The following is a 20,548-nucleotide window of genomic DNA, read 5'->3' as shown; positions in this document are numbered from 1 at the left end:
CCCAGGTTAACCTAGAACTCACTCTGTAGGCCAGGCTAACTTCAAACTTAGTCCTTCTACCTCAGCCTCCTGAGTGCTGGGATTGCAGGTGTGTGCCACCACACCTGGCTAGTTTAAGTTTGTTTCACTTGCTTCTTGTCTATGGTGGACACAGACTATTGGTTTTAAAACCATTCTTCCAGCATAGTGTTGTTGTTGTTGTTTTTGAGGTAGGGTCTCACTCTAGCTGAAGCTGACCTGGAATTCACTATGTAGTCTCAGGGTGGCCTCGAACTCACAGCGATCCTCCTACCTCTGCCTCCTGAGTGCTGGGACTGAAGGCGTGCTCTTTAGAGTGGGTTTGCTGAGCACTACATCTTTATCTCAACAGTACTGGTCAGTGTCTCTACTACCTGCTATAGAGACAAACATTTCAGTACAATTTGAGTGTTGAGGGATACTTCTCCAGTGTTCTCTCAGAGGTGAACAAAGGGTGTGAGGACAGCAGGCTAAGGAAGGAGTGAAAGGCTACCTGGAATTGGGACGTCTTCTAAGATGGGTGAGGGCTCAGCCTGCCAGGAAGGAAGGAAGGAAGGGGAAGGGAAGGGAAGGGAAGGAAAGGGAGGGAAGGAAGGAGGGAAGGAAGGAAGGAAGGAAGGGAAGGGAAGAAAGGGAAGGAAGGAAGGAAGGGAAGGGAAGGAAGGGAAGGGAAGGGAAGGGAAGGGAAGGGAAGGGAAGGGAAGGGAAGGGAAGGGAAGGGAAGGGAAGGGAAGGAAGGACTGCCTGTCTGTGGGGAGGGTGTGTGTGGAAACAGAGTCGGAAGAGGCTGGAAGGCTTGGTGGTAAGAAGCTGGGGATCTCCTCACAGGCCTTGGGGGAATGAGTGCAAGGGAAGGTCAAGGTTCAATAGCCACTGTGTGGCATGATGTGGCCACTTGACACAGAGCCAGGAATCACTAGGCACTTACTACAGGAGCATCTTTTTGAACCACTGCCAGCCTAGGCCCAGTGCTGGCCAGGCCTGGCACCTTGTATTGGCTAAGGGGCTGGAAAGCCAGACAAGAGCCAGGGCACCACCAAAGCACAGCTGTGGAAGGCATGACTCTCCAGAGCCTGTGATTTGCTCTGTTGTAGTGTCAAGTCTGCCTCTTACCCAGCCCCTGTTCTGAGCCATGACCCTCACACATAAAATGATCTATGGCACTGGGGCATGTCCCTGGGATGAGTGGAAGTACTGATCACATGGTCACAAGCCCCTGCAGACGTCTTGATGGAGACCCTGGAGGGCCTGGGAGGGATCAACAGGTGCTCCCAGAGAAAGTGAGCACCAACTGAGGAAGCAGAGACATGGGGAACAAGTCATCTAAATAAACCCCACCACTGGCGTTCGTCCTCCCCGTAACTCTGCTTCAGGGGTACAATGATATACAGCTCGGCTGGAAGTGACGGTCCCACGTGCGCGTCTTGGGCTCCGTCCTAGCTCTGCACACACAGGGTGTGGTGGCACATGCCTAGAAGCAAGCTCAGGTTGATGCCAGCCTGGGCTACATGAGACGCTGCCTCAAGTAAAACCATGCAAGATGCCAATGGTCATAAGAGCCATCCACCCTGCTGCCTCTCATGAAGTCCCTGTGGTCACGGACCAGCACTTCAGTGAGTGTCCTGTTGACGGCTCTGCCCTGACTCCGGGATGCGCTCCACAGCCCACGGCCGGCCACGAGGTGCTTCCTACGAGTCTCTCCTCGGCACAGTGACCAGCACGGACGTGCTTACTAGCGCCGCTGTGACCCACTGCTCCAGGCTGGAAGTCCAAGTCATCACAGGCTTCTTCTTGACTTACAGATGCTGCCCTCTTGCTCTCTCCTTTGTGACTGTCTCTCTGTGCCCCTGTGCCACGGTGTCTCCTTTTGTGCTCTCTCTGCAAGTAGTCACAACTAAGAATGCACCAGAGACCTCTGCAGCCCGTTCTCGAGTTATCCCCGTGGAGTGCAGTCAAGCTAACATGGCAGAGAACAAGGCGAGGGTCCCTTCCCTATGACCAAGTGGCAGCACCTGTCTCCCTCTGTCCAACCCAGCCATGGAAGAACTCCACTGAAAGCAGTTACCTGTACTCCCTCCCCTCACAGAAGAGGACAGTGCACCCAAATGGACAATGACCAGGTCTTCGGCTGTTTGTAAAGGCGCTTCTGGATGGCACAGACACACAATCAGTAGACTGAGCAGAGAATGCCCTCCAACGAGCGTGTGCGGCCTTGTTTGAACTGGGAAGGCTGTGCTTCCCTGGGGGCGGGAAAGGGTCTCCTCCTGTCCAGAGCTTCAGCCACACGACACAGCAGTCTAGCTCCTCACCTTGAAGGATGTCGGCTCCTCAGTTGTGTGAAAAATATGTCCCCTGGCCTTTAAGTGAGGATGATTAGGTGTTAAGGGACGAACCCATTGGAGCAAAGCAAGCTTTGCAAGCCTCTGTGGCCCATCCTTAATCCCTGCCAGAACAGAGGCTGCACTTTCAGCAACAGAACTGTGGGCCACATCTCAGCTCATTTCAGTCGTCAACTAACCAAATGGCCAGAGCCTTTTTAGTTTCCTGAGCTGCAGAATCTCCACCTTGCAAGTCCACACCAAACTAATGTTCCTCATGCCTGTCCACACCAAATCCATCCCACACACACTTCATGTCCACACCATATCCATCCAACACATGCCTGTGCACACCAAATCCATCCCACACAGGCTTCCTGTCCACACCATATCCATCCCACACAGTCTTCCTGTCCACACCCACATCCACCCACACACGCCTCCTGTCCACACCATATCCATCCCACACACTTCCTGTCCACACCACATCCATCCCACACACGCCTCCTGTCCACACCACATCCATCCCACACACGCCTCCTGTCCACACCACATCCATCCCACACACGCCTCCTGTCCACACCACATCCATCCCACACATGCCTCCTGTCCACACCACATCCCTCCCACACAAGCTTCCTGTCCACACCATATCCATCCCACACGCCTCCTGTCCACACCACATCCATCCCACACACGCCTCCTGTCCACACCACATCCATCCCACACACCCCTCCTGTCCACACCACATCCATCCCACACATGCTTCCTGTCCATACCATTCCATCCCACACACACTTCCTGTCCACACCACACCCATCCCACACACCCTCCTGTCCACACCACATCCCTCCCACACACGCCTCCTGTCCACACCACATCCATCCCACACACGCCTCCTGTCTACACCACATCCATCCCACACACGCCTCCTGTCCATACCATTCCATCCCACACACGCTTCCTGTCCACACCACATCCATCCCACACACGCCTCCTGTCCACACCACATCCATCCCACACACCCCTCCTGTCCACACCATATCCATCCCACACACGCTTCCTGTCCACACCACATCCATCCCACACACGCCTCCTGTCCACACCGCATCCATCCCACACAAGCTTCCTGTCCACACCACATCCATCCCACACACGCGTCCTGTCCACACCACATCCATCCCACACACGCCTGCTGTCCACACCACATCCATCCCACACTCGCCTCCTGTCCACACCATTCCATCCCACACACGCTTCCTGTCCACACCATATCCATCCCACACACGCTTCCTGTCCACACCACATCCATCCCACACACGCCTCCTGTCCACACCACATCCCTCCCACACAAGCTTCCTGTCCACACCACATCCATCCCACACACGCCTGCTGTCCACACCACATCCATCCCACACTCGCCTCCTGTCCACACATCCATCCCACACACTCTTCCTGTCCACACCATATCCATCCCACACACGCCTCCTGTCCATACCATTCCATCCCACACACGCTTCCTGTCCACACCACATCCATCCCACACACCCCTCCTGTCCATACCACATCCATCCCACACACGCCTCCTGTCCACACCATATCCATCCCACACACGCCTCCTGTCTACACCATATCCATCCCACACACGCCTCCTGTCCATACCATTCCATCCCACACACGCTTCCTGTCCACACCACATCCATCCCACACACCCCTCCTGTCCATACCATTCCATCCCACACACGCCTCCTGTCCACACCACATCCATCCCACACACGCCTCCTGTCTACACCACATCCATCCCACACACGCCTCCTGTCCATACCATTCCATCCCACACACGCCTCCTGTCCACACCACATCCATCCCACACACCCCTCCTGTCCATACCATTGCATCCCACACACGCCTCCTGTCCACACCACATCCATCCCACACACGCCTCCTGTCCACACCACATCCATCCCACACACCCCTCCTGTCCACACCACATCCATCCCACACACCCCTCCTGTCCATACCATTGCATCCCACACACGCCTCCTGTCCACACCACATCCATCCCACACACCCCTCCTGTCCATACCACATCCATCCCACATACGCCTCCTGTCCACACCATATCCATCCCACACACACTTCCTGTCCACACCATATCCATCCCACACACCCCTCCTGTCCATACCACATCCATCCCACATACGCCTCCTGTCCACACCATATCCATCCCACACACACTTCCTGTCCACACCATATTATCCATCCCACACACACTTCCTGTCCACAGCACATCCACCCGCATGCACTTCTGTCCAGAGCACACCCATCCCACACACATAAGCTTTTGGAGTTCTTTGGAGTGCCTGTTTGTGGCTCACATTCTACTTCATCTCAGGGCCTTGTGTGTATTCACAGGCCTATAAGCAAAGATAGGTGGTAAGGGTGGTCCTCTTGCTTGCTGGAGGGGGAGGGGCGCTTAACAGGTCTCTGACTCCCTTCTGTGGTGCCTTACCAGGTCCAAAATACATGGCTAGAATATACAGATGCCAGTAACTTACAAATGCTAAAGACCCTTCTTTAAAATAGTATAATATTTGCAAAGAATCAGTGTAGTATAAATCCTCTCTAGATTACTTATAATTCCAAACACAATGTAAATCTCTTTAAATACTTGTCATAGCATAATATTTTGGAGATTCTTGATAAGAAAAATAGATATAATATTCCCCCTAACACTTCTGATCTAGGGGTGTGGAATCCATAGAGAGGGCTGCCTGCACCTTTGCGGTCCTACCTCCAAGGTTAAGACACACTCAGAAATCCGCACATCCCGTGGCCTGTCCACACCTGACATTCTGTAGCTGGATACCCATGCACCATCCAGTACATCATGAATCACATCCTATGAAGACAGGAACATGATACCATATCTCACAAACTTCCAAAAACATACTAGTTCTTCATCAGAAGAGGACGTCCTTCAGTGATGTGCATTTCCTCGATATCCTGCAACTGAGTAAGTTCTATGATGCAAAGTTAACTGTGCTTAATTAAAAGCATGGTAACATGAAGTCAGTATATCTATGCGGCATAATGAGGATACAATGGGAAAGATATTTGCTGTGCTATACATATAACACATATTCTTAACAAGTCAAGGGAGTAGTCATGAGAAACAGCCCTAACCAGCAGTCAGTCCTATGGTTGTGGCTGACATGTTTAAGCACCTTCTGTCACGCTACGAGCACAGACGGCAGATCCAAGAGGAACTGCTGGCCCTTCATCACAGAAGCTCATCAACCTGGAAGCGGAGCCATGACATGAGTTCACTGGCCACTAAGTAGTGGCCCTAGTAGCCAAGATGACCTTTGGGAGGATAGGTGCATGTTGCTGAGCCCATTACGAACTCCACCCCTGCCGTGAGGGCCACTGCTAATGGCATGTTAGGCACCACTGGACCTGCTGAACCAAATGGCCCAGACAGCCATGACCTGCCACAGAGCTTTGTGCTGTGGGCCCCTCCTAATTAGCAACCTCGTGGGCTGAGCAACTTGTGCAGTGAGCAACACGCTCAAATGAGGGGTACCTTGCACCCAAAATCCAGAGGGCACTAAGCACTTGGCAGTGTTTTGATTTCTAGAGGATCATGATACACCTTTTCACTTTAGCCAAGAGATGCTGAGCTATATATAATACATGGAATCCCTAGACACTGTGCTGGGGCAGAAAGCCCTGGAGTCTTATGTGGGTTTCCTGCCCTCTGACACACATGGTCAGAAATGTGATGTAGTGCTCCTCCACTACAGAAAGGTCATTTTTATATGCTGGGGTCAAGATGTCCCTGCCATATTCAGTACTTCCTGTGATACATTTTCATTAATCCTAGAAATGCTATCCTGCCCTTAAAATTGCCTTCAAAGAAAAAAATAATTCTGGAAAAGTTTATACATCCTAATACCAGGATCTATTTATAGACTTCTGTGATTGATCCTGGTTCCAGTATAATAGTAACAGAATCTTGCATGTCATAGTTCTGACATTTTTCCTTTGCAGTGCTAAGGATGGTACCCAGGGCTGTCACATCAATAACAGGCAAAGCTGAACCCCACTCCAGCCTCAGTCCTAGAGTCAGTTGGGCAGCTCCTCTTGCTGCTTTGACTTTTGTTTTTTCAGGGTGGAATAAGTTTATACACTTCCACATCTCTCCAGGGGCCATGCTGCAGCCATTGGGCACCCTGGTGCTTCAGTTCATTGACAGGCATCCTACCATCAGCTTCCCTCCTGGGGCTATCACCTGTTTTTATTTAATATTCTTATTCATTTGTGAATTGAGAGAGAGGGTATGGGTACCTCAGGGCATTTCTCTTCTGTAAACAAACCCCAGATGCATGTGTCACTCTGTGCAGTTGGGTACTGGGAAAATGAACCCAGGTTTCAAGTAAGTGTTTAATCACTAAGCTGTCTCCCCAGCCCAATTTTTTTTTTAATTTTTAATTTTTTATTAACATTTTCCATGATTATAAAAAAATATCCCATGGTAATTCCCTCCCTCCCCCCCTGACACTTTCCCCTTTGAACTTCCATTCTACATCATATTACCTCCCCATCTCAATCATTGTACTTACATATATACAATATCAACCTATTAAGTACCCTCCTCCCTTCCTTTCTCTACCCTTTATGTCTCCTTTTTAACTTACTGGCCTCTGCTACCAAGTATTTTCCTTCTCACGCAGAAGCCCAATCATCTGTAGCTAGGATCCATATATGAGAGAGAACATGTGGCGCTTGGCTTTCTGGGCCTGGGTTACTTTAGTATAATCCTTTCCAGGTCCATCCATTTTTCTGCAAATTTCATAACTTCATTTTTCTTTACCGCTGAGTAGAACTCCATTGTATAAATGTGCCACATCGTCATTATCCACTCATCAGTTGAGGGACATCTAGGCTGGTTCCATTTCCCAGCTATTATAAACTGAGCAGCAATAAACATGGTAGAGCACGTACTTCTAAGGAAATGAGACAGGTCCTTTGGATATAGGCCTAGGAGTGCTATAGCTGGGTCATATGGTAGATCAATCTTTAGCTGTTTTAGGAACCTCCACACTGATTTCCACAATGCCCAGCCCAATTTTTTAAGTGCATGTGTACACATGCATGCACAAGACAGAGAGAGACAGATGGAGGGAGGGAGGAGTAGGTAGCTAAGGGTAGCCTTTTGAGAATCAGTCCTGCCCTTCTTGCTGTCAATTGCTAGGTGACAGAAGATCACGTGGCTCTGCCTTGTCCACTGTGTCTGGGGAGGACACATGGACACCAGGGCTTGAACTACAGCTTATCCATGGAGCACCTCCCCAGCCAGGCTTTTCTTGCAACATACCTGTTATTCATCTTTTGAAAATCCCTTGTTTATAATTTATTTTAAAACCTTATATTCTAATTACACTGCCAGCAGGTTTAAGCTCAATGGTCCTTTGTATATTTACCATATATCCAACAACCTTGCTGTTTCATTCTCATTTTATTTTTTTGTTCCATCAGCTATAAAGAATCCTGCTTTCTTTTCCTATTAGTTCCCTCTTCATCTTCCTTCCACACCTCTGTATTTCACTGCCTGTTTCACTTTTCCAATACAAGTAACTACCAATGGTAAACTGTACATAATCTTGCTTCATTTTTATTATCAAAAGGAAAAATTTCAACTTTATTATCAGGAAAGCACCCCTTTATTCCTAATTTGTTGGGGTTTTTTTTTGTTGTTGTTTGTTTTTTGAAGTAGGATCTCACTCTGGCCCAGGTTGACCTGAGTTTTACTACATAGTCTCAGGGTGGCCTTGAACTCACGGCAATCCTTCTACCTCTGCCTTTATATATATATTTATATTTTTTTTTTCTGTACAGACTGATGATTTTAATTTGTTAACATGGTGAGGTTTACTAGCCAGTTTTAAAGCCATACTACACTATTTTTTTTTTGGTTTTTCAAGGTAGGGTTTCACTCTAGCCCAGGCTGACCTGGAATTTACTATGCAGTCTCAGGGTGGCCTCGAACTCACAGCGATCCTCCTACCTCTGCCTCCTGAGTGCTGGGATTGAAGGCAGGCGCCACCACGCTTGGCACTATACTATTCTTGCAACCCTGACACTTGTTAGTATTGTTTGTGGAACGACATCCATATACAAGATTGGTTTCCCTTTCTCCAAGTACATTTTCATGAATCCTTATCAAGGCTATCCTGGCCTCCTAAAATGTGAGTCATGAAACAGTCTTCTTGTTTTTCTGGAAAGTTTTGCATGTAATCAGCATACATTCTTGAAATGTTGGTAGAACTGATTGCTACCTGGGCCTGGAGTTTTCTTTGTGGAAGTTATTTGTTTGTTTGCACGTAGAGAGAATGGGCACACCAGGGCCTCTAACCACTGCAAACGAACTCCAGATGCAAGTGCCACCTTGTGCATCTGGTTTACACGCATAGTTTTCCTGCACAGCCTTGACAGGAGGCATTTAAACCAAAGTACAATCTTCCCACCCCTTGGCCAACCAATTCCACACCCTCACAAAGCATGTTCAAGTAAAATTCAGTGAAGCGCCTTGGAGGCCGGGCACCTCTCGCCCCACTCACACTCTGACCAGTCTTACCCCAGTCTCCTTGTGGTTCTAGGCCCTGGCCCCAGTGCTGGCCCTGATGCTTGCAGATCCCTTGTCCGAAAGTCTCTTCTCCAGTCTCTGGCCTCTGCTCAGAACACGTACCCATCAGCCTGCACTCCTCCTGTGCTGACGGCAGTGTGCTGCTCCTGCTTCGGGCCAGTTCACTTGTGCCCTTGTCAGCCTCACTGGAATGCAGGCTTTGTGTGGGTAGGGTCGTGTCCGTCCTGCTTGCCGCGGAGAGCCCAGAGTCTGCCACGCTGCTTCAGGAGAAACAGCTGGCAAGCAGGGGAGCCGACAGTAGACTTTAGCGTGTCTACATTCTGCCCAGTTTCTCACGTTCCAGCCTTTCTGCTACAAGAAGCCCTATTTTTTTCTCCACTGATTCCCTTCCAGCTAACGGTACCAATGAGTCATTAAAGGCTTACTGCTTTGTGATCTGGAACTCTGGACTTCTCTGTGACTCTACTTCTCCCTCCATGCCTTGTGAGGTGGGTAGGGCTGTGAGCTGGGACCATCCTCCTGTGCTCCCACACCAGTGAGGTCAGACACACATGCTCACCACTGCGAGGAACAAGAATGTATGCATGCTATTTGTTTTAAACAGACAGAAAAAAATCAGGTTTTAGTTAGAGCAAGATTAAAAACAATTATTGCTGGGTGTGGTGGTGTACACCTTAAATCCCAGCACTTGGGAGGCAGAGATAGGATTGCTGTGAGTTTGAGGCCACCCTGAGTTCCAGATCATCTGGGCTAGAGTGAGACCCTACCTCAAAAAAACTAAGCAAAAACAAAACAAAAAAAGAACAAAACAATTATTACAAACCTTCAAAAAGTCATGCTCATGTTGATGTGACAGAGTGTGATGAAGGAGTTATACAATCATGACATTTACAGAAGAAGCTTAATTTAAAACTCAGTGTAGATGGAAAATCACATTCATACTGTACAACACTGTGTCACACTTGACCTAAAGGCAAGCAAATGTAAAAAGCGGAAGGAAGAGGGAAATAGGTATTGTGGTCTTGAAAGAACAGTTCCACAAACCCGTGCCGAGGACTCAGGTTTACACTCAGACGAGCCGACGCTGTCAGAACCTCGGACAGCACCCAGAGTGCGTCTGGCCCCTTTCAATGGACTAGTTTTTCATTAGATGTTATGTAAAAAAGGTTTTCCCTCCACTTTTCTGCATTTTCAAATTCTGCCTTAATTCCACTGTTTGACATGCAGACAGAGATTTCTTTTGTGGGAATGTACCCATGTTGAAATACATTTTTAAAAATATTTTCTTCCTGTATAAAGCCTGGCATTTTTTTGGAGGGGGTGTTTTGAGGTAGGGTCTCACTCTAGCCCAGGCTGACCTGTAATTCATCATGCAGTCTCAGGCTGGCCTCGAACTCACAGCAATCCTCCTACCTAAGCCTCCCAAGGGCTGGGATTAAAGACAAGTGCTACCAGGCCTGGCTAGCCTATCATTTTTATTTATTTTTCATTCTAGGATAGAAATTACAAGAGTTGGGGGAAAAAAAAGCCATTTATAAAACTTCAAATGCCAGGTGATGTTATGAATGGCTTCAAAGGAGAATGGACAAGACACACATGAAACAATATTAATTTAAAGTTTGCTAACTAGTAGCTCATCCATTATCTTAACCACTTCTCTATATCCACACTGTAAAAGGACATTTCTTAGGAGCTCCCTAAGTCCTGTGGTTAGACTGAAATTTCTGAACAGAAATATGCAACATGACATCCGTTTCTAAATATCCCCCAAACCACCATGAGGCACATGGACAAACTGAACAGCACAGCAGTCGAATCCTGAAACCTTACCCGTTGTTAGGCATTGTTGGAGAAGTACGGAGAGCGCTTGGCCTCACCACCCAGCCCAGCACCCTTCCTCCTCCATTTGTGGACATGACGCAGGCCCAAAGCTTTGTTCATGCGCTCTTGAAGACAATAGTCACAAAGCGCGCTCGCTGTGACCATTCTGTATCTTTACAAATTCTGCGGGGCCGGCTTGCTTTTCTTCCCCGCTGAAGGGCTGATTGAGGGGGTGACTTAATCCCCTAGAGCATGTGTGACGAGGCTCTGGGAGCACAGACAGGCTGCTGGGCTCAAGCCTTCGACTTCCCCGGGAGTGAAAAGCAGCGCAGTGCGGCCGCCAGCGTGTTCTCGATGCGCAAGCCCCCACCTCCCACTCAGTGCCCACTGTGCGCCCCACGCCACATTCTCACAAACCTCCCTTTATTTCCCTGTGTTTGTTGTTATCTGGAGCACACCGACATGTCTGTGTGATTCCACTGGTGTGCACACATCCACTGAGAGGAAGAACGCCCACTGCAAACTTGTGAGAAGGAGAAAGGACTCCCACTGTTTCCCCTTTGGCCAAATCTCTATGGACAGAACAGATTTTAACCCTTTGTGCCCCAGCAGGGAATGGCTTGTTTGTGTATTTTAGAGTTTTTAATGGCTAAACATCCCAGGAATGAGTCATAACCACTGTAGGCTTAGAACCTGATGCTTCTTCTGTTACGGAGTGGGGCAGACAGCTTCCAGGAAGGCTGCCTTCCATTCTCAACAAGCTGAAGCCATTGTTAAAACACAAGTCAAGTGTATCTGTGAACCAACTCAGGAAGGACTTTATTCACTTTATTAGAAGGTTCAACAGGAATTTTGTGAAATCTGGACATCTCCATTTACAGCAGGCTGCTCACAGCACAACCTCCCACTGTGGTGTGGAGATGGGACCGAGTGATCCCGGTGCTTACAGTCCAGTGCTTGCCCGAGCCAGTCTCACCTCTGACACAAATGCCGAGGCAGCTGGGGAGCTAGATGTCAGCAGCTCTTGCTCCCTCAAGCACCTGTGGCTCTAGCAAACCACAGCTAAAGCTGAGCGGCATCTTTTAGAAACCGGTGCTTTTAAACCGAACACAATGGGGATGTCCCTTGCCCACTGCGGCACTGCACATACCCATCTTCTTTCATGAGTTTCAGAGGCACAAAGATGGGCAAGATGTAGGATTTGACTTTAAATCAGAGGGTGGAGCTCTGCTTCTAGGACAACCTAGCATGCAGAGTTGAGTGTGCGCACCCTTTCGCTCTCACACCCTCCACCTTCCACGGGGGGCTCAGTGACGACAGAGTTAAGCGACTACATGCTTCCTCACTCCTAACATCTTCTACAGGAGGCTCAGTGATAGAAAACACTGAACACAAAGAGGAAGGGCTCCCCATGAAGGAATGGGAAAGGCGTCATGGCCATCTTTCTGAAAGGCGGAGGGGGTGACAAGAGAATTGATCACAGTGAGAAACTACTCAAGTGCCTGCCAGAGTTCAGAGGCAGAGAATCAAAAGAATGAAGCTCACTTGCTGTCTGAAGGGACGGACATTATATAATCCAAGCAAGTGTCATAGTCTTTGCCAAATAAGGGCTGTACCCTTGGCAAGGTTTATTATCTGCCACAACAGTAAGAACAATGTAGATCAAAGGATACACAATCTGTCCAGGGCGACAAAAGCAGGCCAGACAGTTACAGTCACTGCAAGGAAATGGGGACACTTGGGGACTTCTGCTTATAGCTTACATGTATCAAGCGCTAATGTCTAAGGGTCCAAGTCCAGAACCAGTACTACATCTTCACAAGCTTGTCACTTCACGTGCTGCCGAGTTGCTCTGCTGAGGAGGCATTCACTACAAAGAAACAGAAACAGGATCAGATGAGGAAACAAGCTCAGAGCTCTGCACCAAGGCCACACGCAACCTGGCCCTGCCACGGCACAGCAGTAGCGGCCTGGCTTCCTACTCTTCACAAGTAGCGGGCATTTGCTGCCTTTTAAAGAAACCCTCATTTCCGTCAGGAACTTATTTAGACCACTTGTAAATTCCAGCATGTCTTTGTATATGTTGCTCAGCATGAGTTTTCAGTTTTAAGCAAATGGGACATAAAGCCTGACCAAAAAGTGATTTGCAGCTCTAGCTCTCCTCAGGCTGCTGGTGATCAAGTCGGAGGGCAACCTTCTCCTGTCTCCGTGTTCTCACGGAAGCCCTCGTGGTGCTGAGGCCACGGGGTGTGAAAACAGCTCCCTGGGAGTGAGCAGAGGAGGGACACTTACCAGCGGTGGGGGATCACTAGTACACTTTAGAATCAGCCTCTCCCCTCTTTTTTCAACTTCAAAACCCATTTTCTTCAGCAGGGATGCATCTGCCAGTCCCTGGTCCTCCATTTTTGCAATCACATCTTGGTTTTGGCTGTTGTCTTCAGTCAGGTTTCGGATGGCATACACCACCCACTGCATAAGAACTGGAGCTAGCGTGAAGGAATATGACAGTGTGCTCGTCTGCTGTGGGACTGACACCGAGTGCCACCAGCAAAGAGCAGGGGGCACAAGAGCAGGGGAGAGGAGGACGGCTGACATGCCTGTCTGCAGGGTAGGCGGACTACAGCTATGCACCAGCGGATCGCTGGAAAGGCTGTAACAGCACACGCTACACATGGATGTTACACATGCACTGTGTGACACCAGTGATCAGCCCAGAGCAGTTGTTTGGCCTCTGAGGAACACCACGAGGGGGGTGAAGGCTGGGGTGTCACTGCTGAGGTTCGAGGGTGGGCAGACACACAAGCACACGTGTTGGTAGTTATGCTGATTAACCAGGGAAGGGCAAGGCGAGGGTTGCAGACCCACTGGAAGCACTGGGTCAGAATCAGACAGGAATAAGATATGTTTAAAGTAGGCGTGGCTATCAGTAAGAATGGTTTCCTAGGAGTCAGTGTGGAACTTCCCCCCATTCAGAAATTCAGAGACAAAGCCTGAGGCCTGTGAAGGGTTTTCAGGGTCCAGTGTGAATACTCACACTCTGGAGAACACAAGACCCTCACTTCTCCTCATGCCCCGACTCTCAAATGAAGCTTCCTGCTCCGTGTCCTGCTCATGAGAATGAAGATGACCAGCAGGCTGGGGTGGCATCCACTGCATCACTCATGTGGAATGTAACTTAGCTATCAGGAGCTGTGTGACCTGCAGGGAAAATTAAGTTGTACTATACACCTTTGTACAAGAGACCTATGAAAACAGCCACTGAGACCTGGGTTCGGTGGCTGGAACCAGGGACACATGAGACTGTTGAGAATGGGCTCCTATTTGGGCCTGTACCTTGGTCCAGAGAGAGCCACAGGCATAGGCTGGAATCCGTACTTGTTCTAAGAAAAATGCTTCCTCTCCCATGGCCAGATGGTGACAAAAAAAACAACCCATGTCCTGACGGCCTCCAGACGCACACACTCAGGCTGCCCCAAAGCCAGAGCAGGGGCGCGCTCCATCCACGAGCCACAACAGAGCCTAGGGCCAAAGAGGCAGGCTTCTGGACTTTCTGCCCAGAGACAGCTCTAGATCTCCACCCCGAAGTGAGATGCCGAGAAGCCGTCAGCAGCCATCAAGCTGGTGGCTCTCTAGTATTACTTAGAAAAGAAAACTGTTTCTCGCTCCATCAGTAACCTCACAGAAAACTGTAAACCGTAAGCCTGCCCGCAGAAGAGAACCCGAGCATCAAAGCAGGGGTGTGGCATCATCAGGAGGTGTTCTGTGAGGCTTTAAAAGGCGGTGTCATCCTGGACCCCGAAGCCCACCCCTGCCAAGCCATTCCAGAGACCAAGGGCCAGCTCTGTTCCTGACCACATCCCCCCTCTGGCTGGCCTCTCCTAGCTCCTCAGTTTAGGGCTGGGCTCATGTCTGTGGGCTTGGAGGGCTTGGTTGACTGAATGACCCACTGGTCTTTGAAGGTTTATCACTGAGACCACTTGACGTGTCAATGACTTTCAGAAGGCTCAGCACAGGGACGGCACTTGCCCAGCGGATGTTGACTCTGTGCTTAGTCACTGCTTTAGTAGGGAATGTTTTCACTTGGCAATATGTCTGTCATCCACCATGACAAAGCCCAGTGACTGTATAAGGCTGCATGTCTTGTCTGGAGACTGAATCCATACAAATACGCTGATGTCTCAGAACCCAGACTTGCCTTTCTGCCGTCGTCTTCCACCAACACTGAACCTCCACTTTGTGCCAGCATGGGAAAGTCTAACAATTACAGGTGTCAAGACACTCTGAGCACACGAGGTCATTTCTGAACAACGAACCCTTCACACCCGGGATGACACTATCCCTGTAACAGTCGTCTTCTCACTTTTATGTAAAACAAGAAGCAGAGATCTGGAGAACCAAGGACATCTGAGATTTAAACTCAGGCAAGGAAACATGGAGGACTGAGGGGTAGGACTGGCCTATGCTTATAACTCTCTAGCTGTAAATGACAGAAGCAAAACGCTTTTTTCCTTTCTAAAACTTCCTGGTCATTCACTTAAAGATAAACGAGCGTGGGCAAACCGGGGATGGCGGGCCGCACTCGGAGGCTGAGCGGCTCAGCACCGTTACCACGAGCTAAGAACGCAGGTGCTGGAGGTAAAGCGCCACCACCCAAGGTTCAAGTTATCAAATCAGCTTCCTGGACGGCAAGCCAGGACCAACCCAACAGCCCCACATCTTTCTTTTGCCAGGGGCCCTTTGCCACTTAGACCCCAGCCAGTCTTATTACACCTTAGGGCTTGCCTCTGTCTTCCCACACCCTGTCCCTGACCTGGCAAGTCTTTCTCGTCTCCCCTCCCAATTTCCTTTCTCAGAGGGCACACCCAGTCTGCAGGGCTCAGCTGAGTGCCAGCTCCTAGGAGCCTTCCTCCAGTGGTCTCCCCTTTCCTGACACCAGGTGAAGCTGCTCAGCCTGTGGCGGGTTTCCAAGCACTTTCTAAGTAAGAGTTCTCATCATAACACGCTGCACTTATCTACGAGCCCCTCAAGGGCAGAAGCCACACCCACCTCACTTTCATATCCCCAGAACCCAGTCTGGTCCCGGTACAAAGCACCAGCCCAACAGTAGTTGTGAAAATGACACACCTATCGTTACTTGTTGTACGTCCATCTGCCCGGATGACTCTGCGCTCCTCCAACAGGACTGGTGCCATATTACCCTGTTTGTTCTTTGTCCCAGCATGGGCTGGCAAGCATTAGTAGCGTGTGTAAAAGCAAGTGTACCTTCTCCAATGCCAACGGGGCAGTGCTGCAGTGCCCCACCAGCGACACTGCTCTTGCAGCGCAGTGGTTTCCTGAGCTTATGTGGGGCTGGGATTCCAGGGAAGCAAATCAATACAAATGCAAACCGGGCAAGGATGTTGAGTGTGCAAACAGAAGGTTCACAACAGCTTCACACCAGCAGGAGGCCCTGGTGCCGGACAAGAAAGTGCCTTCAATCACCTTCATTTCACGGCAGAAGGGGACTTACCACATTTTGTGAAAACACTGTTAACATGGTATTTTCTCACCAGCCACCCCTGTTTAAGAGCTGATTGTATAGAAAAGGCCTGATGTGATACCTACTGCCTGCGGGAGGGGAGGTGACGGCAGAGGGTGAGACTGACAAGGAGCCCTAGGACCCTGCAGCAGGGCTCTGCTCACAGCCGGGTGTTGTTTGAACACGGTGGGTCCAGGACAAAACATGACAGAAATGACAACCTGGTAGAGGACGCCGGGAGGCCCAGGGGACATGAAGGCAGTGGAGGAGCTGGGAAGTGTGGTCATAAGAGTGCCGTGAGCCAACTCCTCAGTGCCTTGAAAATCAGAAATAAAGGAACAACTGCACACCCTGGCACTTGTCACTTGACTGTGTATTTAACATCCTTTCATGTTATCAGCAACATCAACCACTCGCTTCTGAGGAGAACCATGAAGTTGAAAGTCCTGCACACAGGCTCTCGGCAGAAAGGAAGGACCCCCTCACGAGGGTGTCGCTCATTCACAGAACAAATACCACCCAAGGGTCCTCTGGCCTATTCCTCTTTCTAATAAGAACATTTGGGTTCAGATGCCCAGCATTTCAGATTCAGCAAGTACAAATTCTATTGTATATAGCTGGTCCTCACACCCAGCCCTGCACACACTTTTAGAGCTTATTAAAAAAAAATTTGTTTTCATCAGAGAGCAAGAATGAAAGTGAGCATGAGGGGGAGAGAGAGAATTGGCATACCAGGGCCTCCAGCCACTGAATCAAACTCCAAACGTGTGCCACCTAGTGCACATATGCGACCTTGTCTGCTTGTGTCACCCCGTGCATCTGGCTTATGTTGGATCTGGAGAGTAGGACATGGGTCCTTAGGCTTTGTGCAGCTAAGTGCCTTCACTGCTATGCCATCCAGCCCTAAAGTTTATTCTTATTAGGGATATGGACTATTTTTTCTTTTTAACATATGGGGCAACATGTGACATGTCAATCTATGTGCACATTGTAATTTTCGTATTTTTTAAAGGTGCAAACACTCTTTATTTGTTGCAACAGTAAATGGAGACAGGAGGGAACATGTCAGCAATTGTTCCTGGATCAGCGTCCCCAGATGCTGCAGGCGCGCTCTGAAAGCCACATTATAATTTTAAATCAGGGCAAACATACCTATCCCTTCCAATATCATTACTTCTCTATGGTAAAATACTCAGTATCATTTCTCCAAATGTTTCGAAACTTAACGAGCACTGATGTTATTAGAGTCATCCTCCTATGCAACAGCCCAGAATTTATTACTCTTATCTGACTTTAACTTAGTACCCACAGATGACAAAAAAGAAAGTACTCTTTCACAAGAGTAGAGTTAAAAGAGAAACACTGTAAAATATAGTCTTAAGGGCCGTCTGATCCACAGGCCCAGGTCATGAATATGTATGGGTTCCTTGTTAGTGTGCTATGAAAGGCTGGAGCCTGGGCAGCCAGGGCAGACCTAGACAGTCTTAAGTGTCACAAGGAGATTAAAGCAGGTCCCAGTTAATATTCACATTGCCCTCTTGTTCCCTCTCTAAAGAGACAGGGAGCAAGAAAGAGTGGGGGAGAAAATTAAACATCTTCTAAAGTCTCTAATCCTACCAACACTTGAAGTCTTTCATTGTACGCTTAGCTTTGTAGAGAAGGCTTCTCTCGTTTCCATAGCTACTACAAATAGAAGGCATGAGCCTGTTTGTTGCAAAACTGCCTTGAAAGAGCCCGCAATCAGCACTGGAGTGAGGACTCGGCAAGGCTGGCCAGCTCTTCTGTAGAGCACCCTGGCATCGTGACCCGGGCCATGGAGACCATGGTGGCAGGAAGCACCATGCTGTTGCTGCCGCTGTACGAGGAAGCTGAGGAGGAGAACAGAGAGCACTCATGCCGATAGGGCCTCACGGGTCAATGCTGAGCCCATGGTCTTGTACCAATTAGGTGACAGGGTATTAGCACGGCAGAAATGTAGAGAAAACTCACAACCAGCTCAGTATGGACCCACAGATTTATGTGCCAAGTCAATTTTCAAGCATAATCAATTGAATTAAAACATTAAAGCCAAATTTTCTGATAAACAGACTTTCTCTAACTCATAGTAGGATGTTTCCAGTTATCAACCCAATAGTACTTAAGGACCTACAGGTGAGCAGGATCAAGGGTTACAGCTGTGTCTAGGAGCTTGCTGAGAATGGGGCCAGCAAATACTGGGTAGAAACTAAAAGCAGTTCTACATATTTCATGTAACATTCCTATTTTGTTGATGAAAAAAATGAAAAGGACAATACTAACATGGAAATTACTTGAAATTCCAACTTCTGCCTCTACAAGTAAGAGTTCTTCCAGCACACAGCCAGACCCCATCACCTGCGAGTCTCCTGTGGGGGCTGTGCGGCTCGGGAAGACGGTGGGGCCTGCGCAGCCAAGGCATTCCCCCCCAGCTGCCCTCTAGGCAACGACAACTGTTGAACAGACAAAGATTACAAGTACTGAGGTTGGAAAACACATTCAGTTGAAAACAACTTAAATATGTTAAAAACATTTTTTGCTCACATTTTACGGTATATGATATGTCTAATTTATATAGTATCTGTGTGATACATACTACAAATAATACATATCTAAATATGCAAAAAAGTTATTTTTAGATAGCAAACCCATGAAGGAAAGTGATTTATGTCTGTACTACTTTTTGGGGACTCCTCCTGTCAGGCAGAGAGCAGGCATGAGAACCCTCTGAAGAAGCTGGTCTGTGGGCTGGAGAGATGGCTTAGTGGTTGAGTGCTTGCCTGTGAAGCCTAAGAACCCCGGTTTGAGGCTCGCTTCCCCAGGACCCACGTTAGCCAGATGCACAAGGGGGCACATGCGTCTGGAGTTCATTTGCAGGGGCTGGAGGCCCTGGCGTGTCCATTCTCTCTCTCTCTGTTGCTCTCAAATAAATAAGTAAGACTAAACAAAAAAATTTTTTAAAAAAGAAGCTGGTCTGTGAATTGGCGGTTGGCACTAGACAGGCCTCCTGCTTCAGGCCTCTGCAAACTATGTACACGTAAGCCATGCCACCGAAAGACAAGAGGAAGTGGTAAAGATCTGTCATGTCCAAACAGCAGTCTTTTCAGACCACAGTAGAGCTCTGGCTTTTAAGAGTATAGACAAGTAGTTCAGTTTTACAATTGTTCTGGAAACACATGACTATAAACCAATTTCCATCATCCAGGGAGGACAGAACTTGAGGGTATGCACTTGGGACAAAAGGCATCCAGTCCCCTCCGACTTCCCCATGGAGGGAGTCCCATGGTCTCCATCCTGCCCTCTGAAGCAAGGTGTACTCAGTGGAGAGCAGGGTGCGCCTCAAGTGCTACCCAGGCTAAAGATGCTGCAGAAAGACCCACAGACCATGTTCAGGGCAGAGGAGGGAAGGAAGGGGTCACATGATTGGGAGAGCATGAGGCAGGGCTGACAGGACAGGAGCACTCAAAGCCACAGGTCACTCTGCATAGCCTGGGGGTATTTCTGTTGCTTTCGGTGGAAAGTTAATGCTATCCCCCTCATCTATTTTCTTTATTGTTGGTTCCCAACTCTTGTTCATGGTTTTTGGTTCAAGTACATACTCTTCTCAATCAGAAACTAAGGAGGATGGCATCATGGGGCACACTGTCCCCAGAGCCCATCGCACACTGCTGGGACCAGCGTGTGCAGTAACACCACACACCACCCGTTCTGGCTCCCTCCTGCTGCTCCAAACTGCTGGATCCTCAGATACCTAATTTCCTCTGCCTTTTGTATTTTAATACTAGAGTTTCAGTGAGCACTGCCTGTCTGTGCCATGGTTTATGGCCTGTTGTCTTAACAGCACTTGCAAGCCAAAGCTGAAGTCACGTGTGCCACTCACTAACCAATTAGTGGTCAGCTGCCAACACTGAAAGTGGCAACGAGGAAGCGGGGTTGTGGGGGAGAAGTAATTGCCAGATTTGTAAATTCTGCGTCATGATATGAAGGATGTGGAACAATACCCATGCCACACATGCGCTACAGGGTCCATCTGCACAGGTGGAGAAGACGCCTCACGACTGCCACCGCTTTCAAAGGCCACCTGGCTGCTAGGGAGACGGAACATCACAGGGTGTGGTGCAACACTGCAGGGCCTTGAAATGCAGAGAATGACACAGGCACCGGGGAACAGGCCACCCAGATAGGTGTCTGGGAGGAGGACACACTCAC

At 49.0% G+C, this 20,548-nt stretch overlaps 1 protein-coding gene across 1 annotated transcript in view; it reads right to left on the bottom strand.

Moving 5' to 3' along the window:
• Positions 1 to 12,393: 12,393 nt before the first annotated feature.
• The window catches only part of Atxn10 (ataxin 10), a 166,907-nt gene continuing 158,752 nt past the window's right edge, over positions 12,394 to 20,548 (bottom strand). The window contains exons 11-12 of the mRNA XM_045152030.1: positions 13,099 to 13,286; positions 12,394 to 12,676 (exon numbers count right to left, since the gene is read on the bottom strand). Of these exons, the coding sequence (XP_045007965.1) occupies positions 12,674 to 12,676; positions 13,099 to 13,286 (191 nt within the window). The 3' untranslated portion in view covers positions 12,394 to 12,673. The remainder of the gene's footprint in view (positions 12,677 to 13,098; positions 13,287 to 20,548) is intronic.

Source organism: Jaculus jaculus, chromosome 6, assembly GCF_020740685.1.
Source record: "Jaculus jaculus isolate mJacJac1 chromosome 6, mJacJac1.mat.Y.cur, whole genome shotgun sequence".
NCBI classification, from domain to species: Eukaryota; Metazoa; Chordata; class Mammalia; order Rodentia; family Dipodidae; genus Jaculus; species Jaculus jaculus.
This window is presented reverse-complemented; position numbering and strand designations above follow the sequence as displayed.